The sequence below is a fragment of the Monomorium pharaonis genome, chromosome 5 (genome assembly GCF_013373865.1).
Source record: "Monomorium pharaonis isolate MP-MQ-018 chromosome 5, ASM1337386v2, whole genome shotgun sequence".
Lineage (NCBI taxonomy): Eukaryota > Metazoa > Arthropoda > Insecta > Hymenoptera > Formicidae > Monomorium > Monomorium pharaonis.
In genome coordinates this window covers 28,794,432-28,815,746 of record NC_050471.1, presented here as the reverse complement: position 1 = coordinate 28,815,746, position 21,315 = coordinate 28,794,432, and the positions used below count along the sequence as shown (strand labels likewise).

Below are 21,315 nucleotides of genomic sequence, written 5' to 3'. Positions count from 1 at the left end.
TTCTTTTTTCTGTATTGCTAGAAAGATTAATTTTTCTTTATCATGCAATTACTTTCATTTCCTGAAGTTTAAAGTTCCAGCAATATTTTATAAATTAAAGTGTTTCTTTTTCCGTTTACTTGCCTATAAAATTCCATTTCTGCTAATTTCTAGAATTGAGTTTGCTGTTGTAGTGTGCTATATATTTTTTGGAGATATCAGTCTTACGCAAAGAACATACAAGTCGTAAATGCAAAAAACAGCCGGAAATCTCGCAATAAACCGAAAGACAACAAGCTTTCACTTCCTGGAAACTTTATCAGCACCTACGTGTTCATCCTAATTCTGTGTTGTACATATATGCATTCTTACTATACAGCAAACAATGTTTGCCAAAGTGGACAGTGTCATAATTTTCTTTATAATATTAATTTGTAATATTAATTATTTCTTGTTAAATAACTATTGTTTTTCATTTGTATTTTATTTAAATAAAATTTATTTAAAAATAAGACACCGCATAGATATTATATTTTCGTTCAAAGAAATTATGCATCTATTTTCTGATTCTCAATCGCCTAATAATTTCAAGTAAAATAAATGATATATTATTTTTCAAATAATTAATATTGGCCAGTTGTTCCACCCTTAGATAGACTATGTAAAAATTCATGTAATACAAATATCCATAGCTATACACAAACGTTTATTAATTAAAGAATAAGAAACTACCACATAATCTATCCAAAGATGGAACAATTGACTCTCAGTTGGGAAATCATAATATTGTGCTGAAAATATAGAAAGAGAAGAAGGTTTAACGCGAATTATGATATGAATCCAAGATTTTAAATTTTATTTTTAATCTTCATAATATTATTTTCCTTTAATACTAAAATTTCCGAAATTAATTTCTATTACTCATATATTTTTTATAAATGGTAAAAATAAATTAACCAATTTAATTATTTACATATATATTGCAACAAAAGTAAAAAAAGTCTTAGACGATGCATCATTTATAATTGAGTAATTTTTTATTCAAGTTACAAATCAGTCATTTCGATTACTGTGATAGCTCTATACTAAAATAGCAACTGTTTGTGCGTGTGTCCACGCACGATTCCTTAGTTTCGGCTGCGTCAGCTAAAGGGAAGGCCGTAAAATTGGTCGCAAGTAGTTCAAGACCGCGGCGATGCGTAATGTTGCGACTGACTACATACAGGGGATGACCGTGCTCGGTTTACGACGATGCACGACGATTAATAGACTCGCGTGTCATACAAAGTAATATTAAATTATAATTCTGCACCACTTCGTTTCCCACGCGTGGTTGCAATTGTGATTGTGCGTGTTCCAAATTGAATCTTATAAATCTTACAACCAGAAAAGTTATCACACTTTTTTCGACGATTTTTTAGAAGAATCATAAAATCAAATTTTAAAACACTTTTCAGAAATATTGAAAAAATCTCTCCTCTTAAAATTTTTTACATCAGAATTTTTCAGAATTTCTGTATAATTTTATTCTATGTATAACTTTTTAGAAAATTACAAAATTTATTATACAAATCTTAAAATACTAGAACATTAGAATCATATAAGATATATAAAAAATTCTGAGAAGATATAGATTTCCTCAGTATTTCTGAAAAGTATTCCAATTCATATAAAAATTCTAATAAGTTTTTATCAGGAAGTAATTCCATTTTTTGTAATACAACCATTTAGGTGAAATATCTAAAAATTTACAAATTTCTTACTTCTTATAATATTACGTGTACGAAAAAAATGGATAAAGCTCTAAAGTATCTAAATAAAATTCTACTTTAAAATTAATTTTTTGGATCCTTAAAATAATTATGTAAGTTGCTGAAGCTGGTTGCTAGAATGTCAAAACATGTTGCAGCATTATTATCATGCTCGAGCGTCCTACATAATTATTTTGATGATCCCACAACATATGTATTTTCAAATTTATAGATTTTTAAGATACTTTAATAAGATCCTTTCTCTAGTGTGTATAACACAAATATATAAACTTTATTAAACCAATAGTACACCCTTTGACAAAATTTATATTACGAAGCTGTGATAGTAAGTAAAAATATCATTAGGCGAATGACGAATTATTGTCAAATCTCGAGTTTCACTTTCTAACACTATCGTGTACGTGATATATGTATGTACTATATGTTGAGCACGTATATTAATGTGTTTTAAATACATTTAGGACTTTAAATATTTAATATTTTTATACCTGATCAAGGATTATAATTGATATAATGAATATAGACATTGATATTTTACGTTTTTTTATTTCATATATACAACCAAAACCTAATTGCAAATCTATATTAATATATAATGTATATTAATAATTAACAAATAAAACAACAGAATTTGTACAATTGAATAACAGGCAAAAAATTCCACTCTTATTTATTTCAAAATCAGTGTCTATTCACTGAAAAATCCATAACATCACAAAAAAACATCATCGGGCTAGGTCTCATTGTGATTATTCGAGTCATTCGGTAGCGAGGAAAATCAACTCGCACTCATACTTGCGCATTCTTCGCGTAACGACATTAATCATAACGCAATATGCATCCGGGGTCATCGATGCTTTAAATGTATGAATTAAGGTGTCTGTTCAGTGAAATATATAGAAAATGTAAGTGCACTCCTTAAATACATGTCTTAAGGTAGTGGTCGGATGCCCCTCATTTTGATCGCTCCAGTAAAACAACAAGCTACCGATCGTACACAATTAAAGCTCAATGCTCCGCATTGAGAGAGTAATCGTAACAAAAGTCATGATTATAACAATTTTATAATTGCACAATTTTTTATACAAGTTAGCTTAACTTTAAACGTGTCCAACGTCATCAGGACACGAGCGGTAAGCAGAGTACAGTAAGCGAAAATCAGATCAAAAGTTGCGTCTAAATCCGATCGCTGGTTTTAGGATATTAATGACCTTAGGTGTATATAAAATGCTGAAAAACCTGCATGTATAAAGTTTGAAACGACGTTGAATATGGAATTAAACGTGAACCTTATTCTATTATAAGGCGCAGAGAGATTTACTTTGTAAATGCAGATATGGAAATACTTCTCTTTATCGAGCCATTTTTCGTGAATTTTAAGTTTCATGGATACAAACAGATATCAAACTCCTATTTTCATATAATTTGTGTGAACTTAAATTATTTATTTCTTTAGTACTTATATAACACTTCAGTATCAAAATATAAAAAATATTAAAAGGCTAAGAATGCCATATGATCAAATTTTCACTTAAAAAGTCTAATCAACTCCAAAAAATTGAAATCTGCAGATATAATTCAGATATTTCTCACAGTTGTAACATTTAGAATGATGTAAAACGACAATTAGTACTGAATGCAGTATGAGTACGAATCGTTATATTTAAAGATGATTTTATGTATTGATTCATGCAAGGTTAAAAAGCCGACTCCATTAAAAACAGTGTTTGTACTAAAAACAGAAATGTTACAATTCAATATAATATAAACTACATAATTATAAACAGGTAATACTGAAAAATAAAATATACTTTAGACTAATATTGTTTTACGACCAATTGGATGCTATAATATATATGAAATTTTGATAGTAAAAATACATATTGCTCGAGAGAATAGCGAAGAAATGAAGTATGAAGTTATCTTCGCCGATTAGAGTAGATAGTTATGATAATTCGCGAAAAGTGTAGAATACAAATATAGCAATATTCATTATCTAGTCTACTCTGATTGATTATTAAGCCCTTCGGCCCATCACTGCAATCACGTTGGATAAGATGTAATGAAAAATCATAACAAAAACATATTTATGGTTTATCAAAGTTATTTTTTTCTTTTAGCTGTCACTGTCAGGAAGAATTTGTATACATTGCAGAAATAAAATGCATACGACAGTTTTCCTAATCCAATAATCCTACATGCTAGCAATAACAGGCCGAGAATCGTAAAGACCGTTGGTCAGATCAAGCGCTAAAAATTAAGAATTGCGAATTAGAGATTAATATTTTCACCAGATGACTTTAATCTTTAGTTCGCTTTATTTCGATTGAGTCCAATCTCTAGTTTGCGGTTCTTAATTCCTAACGCATGATCTCACATGGGTTTAAGAAAGACTTTTTGAAAAATCATGAATTCTCAAACACAGAGTCAAAAGATGGGAATTCTGTGATGTTTTGAAATATCGGATTATATCACTCATCGTACGTACATACTTTTTCGAGTGCAGCACAACAGTACGATTGATCTTTATTTCTATAAACATTAACATGCTTCGCAAATCAAGTAGTAAATGTGATTGAGTTAGGTATTAAATTGTATGAGAGTTTCTCTCTTTCGCTCTCTCTTCCCCCCCCCCCCCTCTCTCTCTCTCTCTCTCTCTCTCTCTCTCTCTCTCATTTTAGTGCAAATTTATTTCTTATAGTTTTATTTCATTATCGAACATTCCATCGTAAATATTCGACACTATTCGCTGTGTTAGATGTGATCAAATTATGACAAGTTATTCAATGAACAACGTAACAGCTCGCACAGATGCTTTCCAGACTGGCTGAAATCACAAAAACCAGATTGTCCCCTAGCATAGAAGAAAAAAGACCCCAACTAGGCTGGATCTTGATTAATATTAAGATGCCGAAGCGTCATAAGTCTGGAAATCTGTAAAGCAATTGTTAATGATTAGTAAAAAGAAAATGTGATTTATAGCGCAAATGCTGTATAATGATATGAAAAATGCATAAACGAATATACATACAAAGTTAAATTGCATCATACACAACTATATTTTTATTATTGCAATATATAAATTCTTTAGATATATTTTTATGGACAAAAAATAAATCCTTTGAGTACCACAGGCAATCACAAAAATTTATGCAAAAAGTGTCAAGCAAAGCACAGTGAACCCATTCTTGCATCCCATTTCAATTAAAATTATCAAAAATTAATTAGACCAAGATAGGAATAATTATATACTTATTTTATTAGTACTGTTCAAGGTCCATCAATAAACGCAAGGAAAGATCTTCTCATTTAAAAATGACGACGACCAATCAACCAAAAGCTATACTTGACATAATAATAATTATAGTTATGATCATGTTATGACAGTAATAATTCACTGGATCAAAAACGGCGCCCATGAAAAAACTTTACCTTACGTTCTCAAAGGACCTTGGTACTTGACACATTTTAATTAAACAAAAAAACATCTAATTTGTTAACGAGACGACAAAAAGTTAAAAATAATAATGTATAAATTCTTTATATTTTTATCTTGAAGTTCACTCTTGCATACATGACGCGGTATGAAGAACCATCATCATAATTAGGTACGCACCATAACCTCTGAAACGTATTACTGTGCTTCAGACTTTATATATATACAAAACAAAATTTTAAATATGTAATATTTGTTGTTATATCTTAAGAAAATGTTATATAAGGAAGAAATAAAAATTGCTGTATATTTTATAGATTTTTTGATCCTCATTTACAATATCAAATTTTTCTTAAATATTTATAAGAAAATTAAGTATTTTTTAAATATTCAATTTTACAACAATTGTAAACCAATTATGTGATTATATTGTACTTATTAGGATTATGTTTGAACAATCTATAAAATGGTACAGTAAAGATTCTCAAAGTATAGGTCGCGACCCAGTGGGTCACAAGTTGACTTTTCATCGCAAAAAATGTTTCAGCTGATAGGAATTAAAATTAAATTTTAAAATAAATTCCTAAATAATTATTAAACTCTTTGTACATGAAAATAATTCGCTTTGTGAAAATAGATCGCGACCCACGTAAAAGTATGAGAAACTTTATGATACAGTATATTTAATCTACTTCACAACAAAACTAAATTTACCTCATTGGGTCTTCAAAGTAGTCGGATGGCACTTGGAACAATTCTGGATCTATGTCGTTTCGGAAGGCAAACTCTTGAAAAGTTATTTTAGCAGTGACTGTAGGCAGAATCGGTATGTCGATCTTAACTGGGAATCCAGGAGGCAACTTCATAAGTACGAATTGGCGCAGCTTGCTTAGATGCTTGAACGGCGTGATCACTTCCAGAACATTGAGTAGCATATCGACGGTGAGAGGAAAATCTGGACTCATCGCCACAGTGGCTTTAAAAGATTTACTACTTTCCTTGTAGACAAGATTTCTTCCTAGAAGTGGACACTGACCAGGTGGCGCAACAATGTATTCGTCCCATGTTATATTCGATTCTGGAGGAGGATTCAACGATGCTCTTCTCATAGGTGTCTAAATAAATTTACCTTGTTGAATTTACCTTGTTTGTTTTTAATATTAAATTTATCAAAACCTTTTAATTATACAACATAATACCTCGCCATTTTTAAATCCTTGAGAGCTGCCTTTAATAAGAGATTCCATAATAGCTTTATTTTTTTGAAGATCCTCCTCGCTTAAATGCTCACGACGTTTTCTACTTTCCAGTACCATGCCATTAATTTGATAAAAGTCAGCATGAAAAGCGCCCACCATTTCCTGGTTTTAAATATTTATTTCAATATTTTGTTTTATGTATATCATTTTTAAACTCATTTTGCAACATAAAGTATTTCAGAATTAATTTTTTTAAATTGTTAAATAATTTTAAAGGATTTCAAGAAGATATAATTGATACAGAATGTTTTATATTACATTTAGCATAATTATATAATTGGATTATACTGTATTATATAATTATTACTATTAGTACGATAGAAATGTGCTCACCCTTTTGTCCTCTCTAAAAATCCATCCTGTTTGTGCTCTAGAAAATGTGATACTTTTAGTAGACATTTGTGCTGCCATAATATCACTAGACATAAGAATATCAACTTCATCCTCTATCTCCAGCTCTGTTTCCTAAAGTGCATTAAAAAAAAATTATTTCAATAAATAATATCAATATAATATTAATATGATTTTAGTAAAATTCATATACAAAATAAAAAAATGGCTATCTAAACTTTATTATTGTAGGACTCTGTCCTACAATAATAAAGTTTAGATAGCCATATATAATCTCAGATTAGTCATGTTTATTAATTCTATATATATGCTAAGAATATATCAAAGGTTTAGAGTTGGGGTTAAAAGCATACAGCATAAACATAAAGAAAACACATAAATTTAAATAGATTGTTAACCTCATATCTCACTCTTTGGAAAAGTTTGGCTTTATTGTCGAGGACAGTCAATGAATGGCTAGGCTTTTGATCACCATTGAAAATGAAAGATATGTCACCCCTCTCCCACCTCATATCATTAAAATCTACAAGAGTCGTATCCATCCTAATCGAAGCTCCACTTTTGTGGATCTTACATATATCCGACGGCAACACTCTCGAAACTAATGGTACTGAAAGGAAACAAACGAATTTATCAATGGCTGACAGACAGAGAAAATATAAAAAATTAAAAAATTATAAATATTATATTTATGCAATTAAAAGCAAAATGTATGACAAAAAAACTCACCCCAACTTTGAAAATCCCATTTTAATTCCATATAAAAATCGCCCATTTGATGCAACGCAGCAACTAAATTCGGCCTCCTTTCTTCCATCTGCTCTCTCGCTTGTTCCTTTAATTTACGTACTAAAGCTGATACTGCAAAAAAAATTATAAATATCATAACTATAAATATCATTTCTATTAGATCATCTGCATGTTTAAACTAAAAAAGTTGAAATTAGAGCATCAAAATTAGAAGTTCCAATTTCTTATTTCGGTTATCTTATCAATTTACTTGTAACAATTTAATTATATAATAGATAATAGAAGTCAAATGCTCTATACACATATAAATAGTCACACGTAATAATACACAAGACATAATTTAAAGAAGGTTAAAACTGAAGTCTTAAATCATTCTTTTTACAAAAACTATATTAGTTATCTATATAATCTATACCTTAATATTTCTATATCTGAATTAAAATAATAATTAAAATACTTATTATTATATTTTATTTTACGAACTGGTTGATCTATCTCCATAACTGACTGCTTCTGCCAATGGACTCCAACCAGCTAAATTCTTCACCTTTACAGGTGCTCCATGTGCAAGCAGTAATTGAACACATGCTGTAACATAACAAAAACAAGTAAATATATTAAATTAAACATCTGGTTAAAGAATTTTAGCTCTCATATAGTGTATGGCTTTTTATTATGTTTTTTTATTATGGTAGAATAATTCTAATCTAGCTTATAATTGAATAATTTAATTAGCATCCTTTCTTGTTTTTTCATATCCACTAAAGCTAGAGAGTCGTGAACATTTGTCATTTTAAAAAATGAATCATTATCTACACAAGTTTGAAAAACTGCTCCAGTGCAATGAAACAAGACACAGAAATATCCATACCTTTTCTTCCTAACATCACAGCTAAATGCAAAGGTGTATTCCCTGCAACAAGAAACACAGAAAAGAGTTAAGTACAAGACTCTTACACCTCTCATCCTCAAAGAATTTCAATCATCTTTAGCTATACACACCAATAATATCCATTTCCACCAACGTAGATCAACTTTGATCTCGATTCAACTTACTCTTCATCTTTCCCTAATTCTTGGAGCTAGAAAAAGACGAAGGGTAAGTTAAATCAAGATCAAAGTTAATCTATACAGTGGCAGAAATGGATATGAGAGACACACAAACATATTAAAGTATTTGGAGTAAAATTATTTCAGATAACAAATTTCAAACAATTCCAAACTAGCAGCCTTGTCGATGGCGAGACGACGCGGTATTCCAAGTACTTACCTTGCTTATCCTTCCCGGCAATGTCGTGCTTCTTGATCAGGAGGTTCAGCGCCTTCACATCCCCCTGAAAGATGCATCTGTGAAGCGGATACTTGTCGCCCTCCTGCGCCATGGTCATCGGCATCTGAGAGGTTGTGCAGCAACAGCAGCAGCAGCAGAGGAGCAGCCGTACGCACTCGACCCGACGACGACGACGACGACGACGTTCATCACGCACGCGACATCCGCGTTATAGGCGTCGCGGCGCGCCGCCACGCGCGCTCCCGCGCCTTCCTGGCGCGAGCTCGCGGCTCGACATTGCTGATCGTACCTTTCTGACCTGACACCTCTACGTAATCGTCATACTTCTGTCTCTCTTTCTCTCTCTCTTTCTCGCGCGCGCGCTCCTTCTCTTTCTCGCCCTGTACCTTACCTCCACCTCTATCGCAACTTCCTCACGTTAAACGACGATTCTTCCGTAAGCTCGAACTCTCCGTCGTCCCCGCATTCGGCATTATGACGCGTGCTCGCGCGGAATTAAACGTATCACGGCACGTACACCTCGAGGCCTAACCGCTCCTTCTCCCCGGGAGGCCAGGATGTCACCTTGGCAGCGTGTCCGTCGCTGCGACAACGAACGATGACAGGTCGAAGGGGGGAGGGGAGAGGAATTCTTTACTCTCCACCGTCACTTCCTGGCGCGAGTCCCGTTACGCTCGCGAATCCGCTCCGCTTGAGAGACGAGGAGCTCATCGGAGCTCATCCGCTATTCTGCTCGTCCGGCTCGTAATAATATGGCGTTCGCCGAACGAAGCCAATAGAGGGACGAGTGGACGACAAGTGTGTGTGTGTGTGTGTGTGTGTGTGTGTGTGTGTGTGTGTGTGTGTGTGTGTGTGTATGTGTGGGTGCTAAGCACGAGGAGGCTTCTCGGCGTCTTCGGCGGTGTCGGCCGCGTGTGTACCAATGTGTACCTTTTTTTTCCCTTTTTCAGCACGCTTCATGTCACCCACGTTACGCCTGCGGACGGGTGTTCGCGTCTGCGGGACGAACCTCGGGAAAATCCCCGTTCGATATCACCGCCTACACTCATTTTAAAATAGGCGAGAGGACGCGGGCGTTCGCCGGACGGATGAACAAAACGGCCGATACCGGTGTCGGTTGGTTTAAGATTATTCTGGATTGGGTTAGCTAAACGATTGCCCCTCGAGCCACAGTAAACGACGAAGTAAAAGAAAAAAAAAAAAAGAAGAAAAAGGATCGTCAGCCCTCCGGGCAAATTGTCGCGAGGACCCGGGAGACTACGGATTTAATCGAAAAGTATCGATGTTATCGACTAGCGATATTATCGACTATCGTTATATATTTATTTCGAAACGGAAAATGAAACCCGAAGCATAAGCGTCTTGAATAATTAGTGTTTACGTGTAAAATATAAATAATTTGCATTATGTACACAATGTAAATTATATTTTACGTGTTGTTCATGTAAACATATTAATGATCCATGGACTACAGCTGAACATTCAGAATTTTTATTAGAAATAGTGAAAATTATATTTCACTTCTTTACTTTTAACATTACTATATACTTTTTATTTCATCGATATTAAAATTAAATTAATAATCTTGCTACTTAATTATTTTTTCCAATGTCGTATTATCCAAGGTCTAATTATGTAAAATTGAATTAATGTTTTGTATCGCTATCTTTGGGGGAAATCATGATGGAAGATAATGAATCTACTGCTATCACGATTGTTGATGAAAAGTTGTTACAGTAAGACACTTCAGGGATTAAGCAACAAGTTAAGGTTATTTAAACATATATAACGTGATAAGCATGTTTGTTATTCAATGCCAAACGGTATCGGACACCTCGTAGCTCGTTAATCACTCGAAAATTTCCGAGTTGTAAATAATACGTGTTTAAATAATAATACAATCCTTGCTGTTTAATTCTTGATGTCTTACTTAATTACTGTTTATGCAATAGCGTTAACCTTATTACACGTACATTATATCCATCACGATTTCTCTCTCCTATCTTCCCTATTTTTGTTCCGAGAAAAATTAAATTTTATAACTCATTATTGTAATCACTTGAAATTAAGTGTTCAATATTATTCTCGATTTTTCCTTGAGATCAACGATACACCGCTCGATCCAATTAAACAACAATTAGGAACTTTTTTCATATTTGTCAGAAAATTTAACATTTTTTTTGTAGACACTTCCACAAAACCGTGTGAATATTTAAAAAATAGCATTGTTATATTTTTTATCATTGAGTTAAAAAAAACAATGTTATTCTCACGTTATCTATACAATATAATAATGAGAATCTCAAGGTAACATTTATGCTGTAGCTATCGTTATCGTATGAATATTAAAAATTTATTATTAGAACAAAGTTTTTTAAATAATAATAACTAGAGCTGTGCTTCAATTTCTCATAATTAATTGAAGAACTTTTGGATCTCACACAACGTAAATAATTTTTTGTACTTTTACAATAATATTTATTACAATGTTTTTTTTTTAATTAAAATTAGGCCATTCTTTTTAAAATAAAGTTTATATAATTTTAATGCTAACTTAATATGTGACAGACATCTATAATTTTTTTACGTATACTGAGAAACGTGTATATTCTACTGTATGATGGGATGTAAGGTGGTTAATTTCCCTCAATTAAATGCTAAATGATCCAGTCCCCGCTCATGAACTTTCTATTAATCTCTAGTTATGTCAAGAGTGCGAGGCTACGCTTGATTGAGCGCACGGCTACCTAGGACGGTTGCTCATTATGACATGCAGGAAACATATGATACTATATCCATAAAGATGTATTATGAAATTAGATTTGTAAGACATTATTGTGAATATAAATCAAGAAAACATGCTATAAAGATGGCATATACGTTTGGAGCCACAAAAAAGAAGCCATTTTTCATAAATTTTTTTTAGAGCCAAGAAACAAACTACAAAAATGGAACTTTTTGCATAATAAAGTACACCTTTTGTAGTTCTCATACAGATTTTTATTACAATAATTTTGTTGAAAAATCCCCCGCCTCTATTGTTGTATAGTCAGCCATGCATAATTACGCGGTGACAACGATTTCTCCTTCTCTATTCAACCGAAATACAAAAAAATCAAACGGCATCTTAAAGAAGAATAAATTTCCTTGTTGTTGTCGTATCCAATTTTTTAAATTCGAATTTTTAACAAAATTGCCGACCTTTAAAGTTAAAGTGCCGATTTTTGAGAAAAATTTTATTTTTGTTTGTTTAAAAAAAAATAGAAAGAATTCTTTAAGATACCGTTTGGTTTTTGTATTTCGGTTGAACAAAGAAGGAGAAATTATTGTCACCGCGGAATTGTGCATGACTGGCTACATGATGATGGAGGGGGGGTGGGAATTTTTCAACAAAATTATTGTAATAAAATTATTGTAATAAAATTTGTACGAAGAATAGGTGCGTTTTATTACGCAAAAAGTCCCATTTTTATAGTTTGCTTCTTGGCTCTGAAAAAAATTTATGAAAAATGCCTTCTTTTTTGTAGCTCCAAACGTATACATATATGCCCCCTTAAATAACAAAAGAGATCGTATGCATAATAAATTTTTTACTTTCAGTTTTGGCGAATTGGGAATTTGTTGAATAATAAAATAACAAAGTTAATATAAAATCAAATGTATTATGTAACTTAATATAAGTTACTGTACCAAGTAATCTAGTACTATACTGTACGAAGTAACATTGTTTAATATTACATAATCAATTTTCTATTCAATTTTTTCTGCTATAAATAGATGTGTATGATATACTATGCATTATGCATTCAAAGACAACCGGATTTAGATACGATCTGTCTCATAAGGACGACCATTTTATTTCGCTTTGCAATGTCGGAATGGTGTTATCGGAATATATGATTATAAAGGAATTTATATTTAAAAAGTAAAATGTATGTCGGAATTTTATGTCAAATGTTGATGGAACAAAACTCGCTTTCTTTTTAAATTGATGTATGTAAATTTTTAAATGTAAAATTGCGTTTTTACACCAGCTGACATGTATTGCGATGCTTAAACAGAATATACGTAAAGTTATATTATATTTAAATAAAGCTTTTTTGATAAAAATATAGATTATATTTGCTTTTACCTATTTTTTCTAAATATAATCTTTAGAGTAGTGAATTAATTTATTGTGTGTATAACTTATTTCTAACAGCATAGATATCACTCATCGTTATACGTAAGACTCGTCATTATATATAGACATATATTATTAACTTAAATTGATGTTTTCATTCTAGAATCCAGAAATAAAATATGCAGATACCCCTGAACAGAATGACGCAGAAAAATATGTAACATTGGATAAATATAACATTAACATTTTAGAATACAAATGTAAATTTAAACGAGTGTTTTTTCTTACTCAAAGGAATTTTAACTTATATCAAGTAATATATTTTGAAAACATATTATTATTTGACAGCTTTTATTACTTTTTATTACAACCAAGTTTGATTTGTATTTTAGATCATTGTCCAAATATAAGTATTATATAATTGAGAATATAAATTATTAAACATATATAATATATAAACAATTATAAAAGATATCATGTATGTGAACAAATAATAGATCTGTTTATTTCTACGGCAAAGTAAAAAAACTGAAGTATTTAAATTTATATATATTTCTTCGTTTTGTTGATATAATTAAACTTTTTTTACATGCATGTGCCATTTGTCATTCTTCAGAATAATTCTTCTCGTTCTTCAAGATCTCTTTTGGCTTGCGGCGACAATACACGTTCGATATGTTTACGTGTGTTCTACTGCGCTAGAAAGGCCAATTTACGCCCGATGCATTTATTTAGTATACCGCGAGATGAACGAGCAAGAAGTTGCCAGTTTGGATTGAACAAGTCATTAACAAGATCTTGTGCGCCGAAGGTATCAATTAAAAAAAAATTGTTCGCTGCTCGGAAAATCAGGTTAACAATGAACTTAGCATAATCTAATAAAGTGTGCATTAGGTTTTTTTTAGAAAACAAAAGTAGACCGAGAATTTTTAATCGCAAACAAATTTCATCGACACTAAATGCAATTGAAAAATCGAAAAGGTATTTATGCGATTATTCTCAATAGATGAGCGTTTATGTTAAATATTTTTTACAATAAAAATTTTATAAGTATATTATTACTTAATAAATCTTTATTGTGTGTATTTATTGAAAAATTAATGACAAAATAAAATCTGACTTGAACGTTTGGACATTACACAACTAAATGGTTATATACATACATAAATATCCCATATAATTGATTGTTAAGGAAAGTATTCAGAAAGGTTCCAGCCTCTCACATGTTTCATGTACAACAATTTTGAAAGGATTCTATAAAATGTCACACGAGATGTTGCAACAAAAGTGTTTCTAAAATCTTGTAATATTTAATGTTGTAAGAGAAACTTTTTAAAATCTTTCGCAATATTCAAAAACATAAACAGAACAAAAAACATAATAAATCACAATTTATTTTTAAATTATTTTGACGTTGTTGTAACTTTTTGTTTTACTTGAGTATAGCTTGTGAAAATATCATAGCAACAGATTGATGAATATGTAATGTATTTTACATAATTGAATTATAGGCGATAATTATATTAATATGTTAAATATACAATAGGATTTGCCACTTTAAAGCTTTTTATAGATAAAAAATTCTATGTTGAGACATGTTTTCAAAAGAAAAAGATGTACTTTAATTTTTTATGTGTAAGCTACAAGAATATGTATTTGTACTAAATGCCAAATATTTGTACTAAACACATTGACGAATAAGTTTGAAATATATGCAAAAGCAACTACAAAAGTAATTACTTAATTAATTGCTATAATTACCGAAAAATTGTAACTAATTAAATAAAATTTTTAATTAATATTAGACAAATAGAAAGAAAAGAACAAAATTAAGTTACAGTTAATATAGGAAAAAGCATTTTACCTATAATGGTTATATATAAAAGTAATGTTTTATTTTTTAAATCTAATTATCCGTTGGTTAAGCATATTTGCATACAGATAAATGTTGCAACACGTCGGTTATAACAATGAATTAGCATTTGCTAGCTAAAGGAACGTTTAGCTAGATGTTTATTTGTTTGCTCTAAACATTCATCTATAATGATTCATTATACAGCTACAATGATTGACTATTCAGCATCAAGTTAACCGGTCTGCCTTGATAGAAAGGATGGACCGATTGGCTATGTCTGTAAAGTATCCGAAAATTCCGCGCGACCCTGAGACATCGTGTAATGCGATTATCGTTGTAAGACTGCGAGGTTTCTGCGCATATATATACTTATCTGAGTGTAGCGGTTCGTCACTCACAGTTTCGACTTATCCGCCGTATGTGATAGTTAACGTTTATGGACTTTAATAAAATCAGAACGCAAACACACATACAAGCCTGATACAGAAATAAAGTAACTTAGCGCTAAAAATGTGGTTTCTTTTCTTTGTAATTTCTTTCTATTTTTAAATGTCAGTTGAAGTGCTTTAAATAAATTATTATTAATGACTACGTTAATATGTAAAACATGCGTGAAAGGTGACAAAGAACGTAAGTAACAAAGACACAATAAAGGTCTCTTTTCCTGTTTTAAAAAAAATTTGTGACACAAATAGATTGAGTTGCGGATAAAGTTTATAATGCAAATGTTGTTAATAATTTGACGTATATATATATAATAAATCTGAAATTTGATATTAGCGTTGAGTGAACTTATTACTTATATAGTGTCAAAGATGTGAAAATTTATTATAAGATCTACAAAAGCAGAATCTACGATGCAACAAGAAAAAGTAAGGCAAATGCTTTATTTCGTTTACATTACATTATAGTATTTTATTTAAATAAACTTTTATTACGTATTTTTTATAAATATTATAAAATCAGACAAATAACAGGCACTCTATTTTGCGCATGTCAATGTACACGCGCACATATATTATTTTTTACATGTGTTATACATTATATGTGTCGAAATATATGTCGTAATAATATATAAAGTATTTCGTGAACCATTAATATTTTCATAACTTTGTTATAATATTTTTATATGCAAAACGTGAACTCTAAAGAAAATGCAATTGAAACAAATATTTCAGTAATACTAATTTTATAAAGAATGCATATGTTACAGAGATTTGTTATATTTTCTTTCTTAAATTATAAAACTTTTATCAAAAACAATTAAAAAATAACACTTTACAATCCGAGTACTACCTATACACTTTTATTACTATTATTTATACAGCTTTCTCAATTATTTAGCCTTGACAATATTGAAAGTCTTATAAAGATAATTTTATTCTAAAAAATAAAAATATAAAAGTGAGTAATTTAAAATACTTACAAAAATTAAGACTTAAAACTAATTTATATAAAAAGAATTAATTTGTTATAAAGTAATTTATGTTTAAAAAATTGACTTTGTTTGATTCAACTATAGAGTGACAAAGTCACTTTCAGTCGGTAAAGAACAATATATCTTTTCATCATGAATAATTAACTCGAAGCAATCGTTTTAATTTAAATTTCATTTGCATACACACGTGCCAACTCTAAGAATGACGTTCTTTATAAAGCATACATAATTATATATAATATATGGTTGATTGCTGTAACTAGCACTAACAATTTTCGCAGATAGAATCTGGATGGCCCCTTTTTACCTTCTTGCCCTCTCCATTTAATATCTAATTCGCCTTCACTCAATTCCTGTTTTGCTAATTTTAATTTCACAAGTACGCATAATGAAACAACCATTTGGAAACACTGATTCGAAATCTAGTTAGCGATAAAAATTATAGATTTTTTTAAATACGTGGTTCCAGTTAGTCGTCTTAGTTACAGCTCGTTTAATAAGCAATTAAAAGCGCAAGTGATCATTATGAACTAAAAAAAAATTCAACTTTTAAATTCTTCACAAATTACCATAAACTAGGCCGGATTAATTTAAGAGAAACTTATCTTTTTAGATGTTTCATAAATTAGCGGTTTCAAGAAAGTAAATTAACGTATTAAATAATTAATCAATACACTAATACTAATTATATTTATAGGTTTCTGAAATGCAAACAAAGACAGGTGCCATAAAGCTCAAATAATATTGCCGAGACTTACTCATAGTTTACAATCGCGAGACAATAGTCAGTATAATCAAAATGAGCGTGAAATTAGTTTCCCTCATACTTATACTTACTGTAGTGTTGCTGGAAGCAAAAGTACATGTTTGGAAAGACTTAGCGATCTCTCAGAAAGCAATAATCAACTATCTATTTCCTAAGGATCCTTACGTAATAAGAGTGAGAAAACCAGAGGACGTTAAAATAGGGCGCAATGCAACTATATTAGATTTTGTAAGTGTAAAATTGTCTTGTAGTATTTTGTTTGATTAAAAACTAAATTTTACTCAAGAATTTCAAATTTATTGTTAAAGAATTAATGTAATATCTTACCAAAATATAGATTTAAAAAAATTAAATTGATAGTAGATAAAAAAAATAATTTAAATAATTAAATTAATAAAAAATTAATTAACTGGCAAATTAATTTCTACGACAGTTAATAATAACTTTTGTTTTCGATAATGCGAACAGATTAATTGCACTTTTGTATAAAATGTTATTTCTTCTGTATAAATAAACCTTTTTTTGTTGTTTTACGTGAAATATTGATGATTGAAAAGTCTTGAACCTTTTTTTTTATTATTCTACGTAGATCGGTTTGGTAGAGAAACACGGTTATTCCGCCGAGGAGCATTATGTTACAACGGAAGACGGTTATGACTTGGTGATACACAGAATATCAGGAAGTCCTTTATCTAACAGTCAACAAAGAAGAAAAGTCGTATTCCTTCAACATGGTATCTTATGCACATCTGATTGCTGGGTGTTGATTGGTCCTGGCAAAGACCTTGGTGAGTAATCGTCATGGATCAACACACGATACATCATCAATATCATTACTTAATCTGATAATCGGATTCAGAATTATTTCGTCACCTATGTAACAAAATATCTTCGAGCGAAACTCTTCACTTTTTACTTTCCACTTGTCTTGAGTTCGCGCGAAGCTTCTTATTGCAACATTTCGAGCGATTCTGTCCCTTCCTCCATGGAAAGAATTTCTTCTCTTAGAATTTATCTTCCAAGTCACGTTGTCATTGCTGAAGAACAAAACATAGAACATGGTATTTTGAATAGTTTTATGTGTAATTTTTTCTGATTTATTATTACATATCATAACAAATTATATAACAGTTTGAGCAAATTTTATTAAAACTTGACTATATTTTATTAAAATTAAAGCAAAAATTTTTCGAAAGATTACATTTTACAATTATAATTTATTACAAAATAAATTCTAAAAAAAGTTATTTACGTGTGGATGTGCAAAAAATAAAATTATTAAATATGTACATTATATAGATTAATATAAGAATTAAAAGCTTAGAAATACTAACAGCATATTTGTGGAATTTTCAATATTTGAAAGCCACAGCTCTAAATCCGATATGAGATGACTGCATGCTATCCGGTTAAAGAATAAAATTAAAGATTGCAATCGATATGCTTACCTTGACCTCATTTAACTTCAAGAACATCTAATGGAAACAGTAAAGTAACTCACAGGTAGTGAAAGTTTCGGCGAATATTTATAGCAGAAAAAGTTCAAGCGCAACCGGTTGAAACAAACAAAATAACAAAAAGTAAAATAGCAAAAATTAGCAAGCATAACTTTATTAGAAAAAATCTTGTTATCCCATAAATTATATATATATATATATGTATATATATAATATATTATATATATATATAATAATAAAGAAATAATAAAGAATTAATAAATAATATTTTGTTAAATAACGCTCTGTTAACATAGCATTATTGTCTTAAAAAAAATTGCTTAAATTAATTGATGTAAATTATTTTCTTCAAATATGAACTTTTTAAATTTATAGAATATTATATAGGAGATTTTGTGTTATATATTTAAAAATATTTATTATTATACAATATTATTTTATTAAATTAGCTCTATATTTTATTTTTACTTTTTAATATAAAAAATCTTAAAATATGTCAAACATATTTTATGTTATTGTAAATAAAAACGTTTTATTGATTATGCAACATAATTATTTCTTTATTAAAAGAAATTTTTTAAATAACAAAATTTTATATATTTTGAAACAAATTAATAATAATTACTAGAATAAAGGAAAAATCAAATAAAACATTATTAGAATTAATATCTAATTAATTTGATACAAAATTACAAAAAACAAATTATGTTATTTTGTTATAGCATTTTTGCTAGCTGATCAAGGATATGATGTGTGGGTTGGAAATGTCAGAGGAAATTCTTATTGCAGATCACATAGAAAAATGTCTACACGAGATAAGAACTTTTGGCAATTTAGGTAAAATTTTATTTTAAAAATATATTATTTTAAAGAAATATCTTTTGTTAATTTAAATATTTTTCAGTTATTTACTTTCTTTTTTATTTTGTTTATTTTATTTCAGTTACTTGTTCTAAAAGTTCTTAAATTAAATTAAAATAAAAAAACATAAAAATTTATATTGTGCATTAAATACAGTTCGATATTCTTGTTTGAAAAATCTATTCTTATTAAGTTAAAATTTTTAAATAAAAAGAATAGGTACTTGATGGTTTTGCAGGACTAAAAAATAATAAAAGATAAATTAAAATTCACTTTAATGTCTAGCCAACATGAGATGGGAACAAGAGATTTACCAGTTATGATCGATTATGTACTTAATTACACAAAACAAGAAACTCTACACTATATCGGTCACTCGATGGGAACTACCCTATTATTAATTTTACTGTCAGTAAAACCTGAATACAATGCAAAAATAAAATTAGGTGTCCTTCTCTCTCCGGTCGCTTTCTTGAAGGATCTATCTCCTGTACTAGAAAGCGTTTATTATTCAGCTCCGAAGATTAAGGTAAAGAAATATCGAAGTATTCTGTATAAGTAATTTTTCTACATTTCTTTGAATTATTTTCAGTTTTTATGTAAATAAAATAATGCAAGAATTAATCTCTTAATTATCTTTTAATTACATTTTAATTCTTTTTCTATATAATTCTTTTGTGTTCATAAGTTTTATATTTACATTTATATTTATATTAGGAATTTTTTGATATGAATGAAATATATGAAGTGGGTGCCTTAACATCGAGGAGTATTACGATGGGAAGAACACTGTGTAAAGATACGGCAATTACTCAACCTATCTGCGTTACAATATTATTTTTAATAGTTGGAGCCGATGCACCACAACTTAACACTGTATGTTATATATATTTAATTTGCGATTTTGTTAATTACAATACTGCCGTTGTTTTTATCTTTTGTAAGAATAAAAATTACAAAAATGAACTTTTTATATTTTTATCTATAACAGATCAAAGTTATATTTAATAAAATTATTCGTTGCAGACGATACTACCGGATATATTAACATATTATCCGGGCGGTGCTTCCGTGCAAAATTTGCATCACTTATACCAAAGTATCACCACACGTAAGCATTTCTTTTTTCTTTAGACATATAACAATGTACATTATTATGTTAATTACAAAGAAAAAAATTTGCGTTAAATCTAAAATTTTATTTATTATATTATTAATTATTATTTTCTTTATATTACTTTTATTTAACAAGAATTTTAATGAATTTTTTAAGCACATTATTACGATATTTACTGATAATATTTTATATACTGTAACATTTTGTATATTTTATAAATAAAATTAGAAATTTTTAATTTTTTGCAAATACCTTTTTAATTTCGCTTCCATATTTAAGTAAATAATTAATATTAATTGTTGCAGAGAAATTTCAAGCCTATGACTATGGATATGCGGGCAATTATAAACATTATAGACAAATGACACCCCTAAAGTACGATCTTAAAAAAGTTACTGCCCCGTTAGCTTTATATTATGGCGCTAACGATCAACTTGTTTTAAAAACGGTAAGGTTCTCTCTCTCTCTCTCTCTTTCTCTCTTCTTCTCTTTCACTTATTTCTTTAATTTATATTTATGTAAATATTTTTAAGTGATAATTAGTATATTTCAAGTTATTGTTTTTAATTTTATCATTTTTCATATTTTCTTTCTTCAGAATATCCTCGAAACTTATAAGCATCTGCCAAACGTTATCCTGCTGGAAGAAGTTCCATATAAATTGTTTACTCATATTGATTTTATGTGGGCCATCGAGGCAAAACTTATAATATACGACCGCGTAATAGAATTACTTCAGGAGTTTGATAGGCAGTCAGAAACACTTGATGATGTAACTAATAGTTAATTGTTTAGTATAGAAATTTTTTTAACTTTTGAATTATAGAAAATATCTATTATAATAGAAAAACTAAATATTA

At 29.6% G+C, this 21,315-nt stretch overlaps 2 protein-coding genes across 8 annotated transcripts; one reads left to right on the top strand and one right to left on the bottom strand.

Moving 5' to 3' along the window:
- Positions 1-2,277: 2,277 nt before the first annotated feature.
- LOC105837021 (ankyrin repeat domain-containing protein 13C) lies at positions 2,278-10,035 on the bottom strand. 5 transcript variants are annotated; one of them, XM_012681476.3, is made up of 10 exons: positions 8,818-8,951; positions 8,550-8,629; positions 8,419-8,460; positions 8,031-8,135; positions 7,527-7,658; positions 7,196-7,407; positions 6,780-6,911; positions 6,387-6,548; positions 5,902-6,302; positions 4,814-5,375 (listed from the first exon to the last, which is right to left on the bottom strand). In XM_012681476.3, the coding sequence occupies exons 2-10, from the start codon at positions 8,560-8,562 to the stop codon at positions 5,312-5,314; spliced, it is 1,263 nt and encodes a 420-aa protein (XP_012536930.1). In that variant the 5' UTR covers positions 8,563-8,629; positions 8,818-8,951; the 3' UTR covers positions 4,814-5,311. The 5 variants fall into 5 exon arrangements, with proteins under 5 accessions (XP_012536929.1, XP_012536930.1, XP_012536928.1 ...); XM_012681475.3 differs by lacking the exons at positions 4,814-5,375; positions 8,550-8,629 and adding an exon at positions 2,278-4,685 and having other exon boundaries at positions 8,818-10,026; XM_012681474.3 differs by lacking the exon at positions 8,550-8,629 and having other exon boundaries at positions 7,208-7,407; positions 8,818-10,035.
- Positions 10,036-15,190: 5,155 nt separating this feature from the next.
- On the top strand, positions 15,191-21,305 carry LOC105837028 (lipase 3). 3 transcript variants are annotated; one of them, XM_012681491.3, is made up of 10 exons: positions 15,191-15,446; positions 15,624-15,688; positions 16,952-17,248; positions 17,610-17,808; positions 19,200-19,314; positions 19,624-19,867; positions 20,056-20,214; positions 20,365-20,449; positions 20,761-20,903; positions 21,054-21,305. In XM_012681491.3, exons 3-10 carry the CDS (start codon positions 17,054-17,056, stop codon positions 21,240-21,242), a joined length of 1,329 nt encoding a protein of 442 aa, XP_012536945.1. In that variant the 5' UTR covers positions 15,191-15,446; positions 15,624-15,688; positions 16,952-17,053; the 3' UTR covers positions 21,243-21,305. The 3 variants fall into 3 exon arrangements, with proteins under 3 accessions (XP_012536945.1, XP_036142963.1, XP_012536944.1); XM_036287070.1 differs by having other exon boundaries at positions 15,597-15,688; XM_012681490.3 differs by lacking the exon at positions 15,624-15,688.
- Positions 21,306-21,315: the final 10 nt, after the last annotated feature.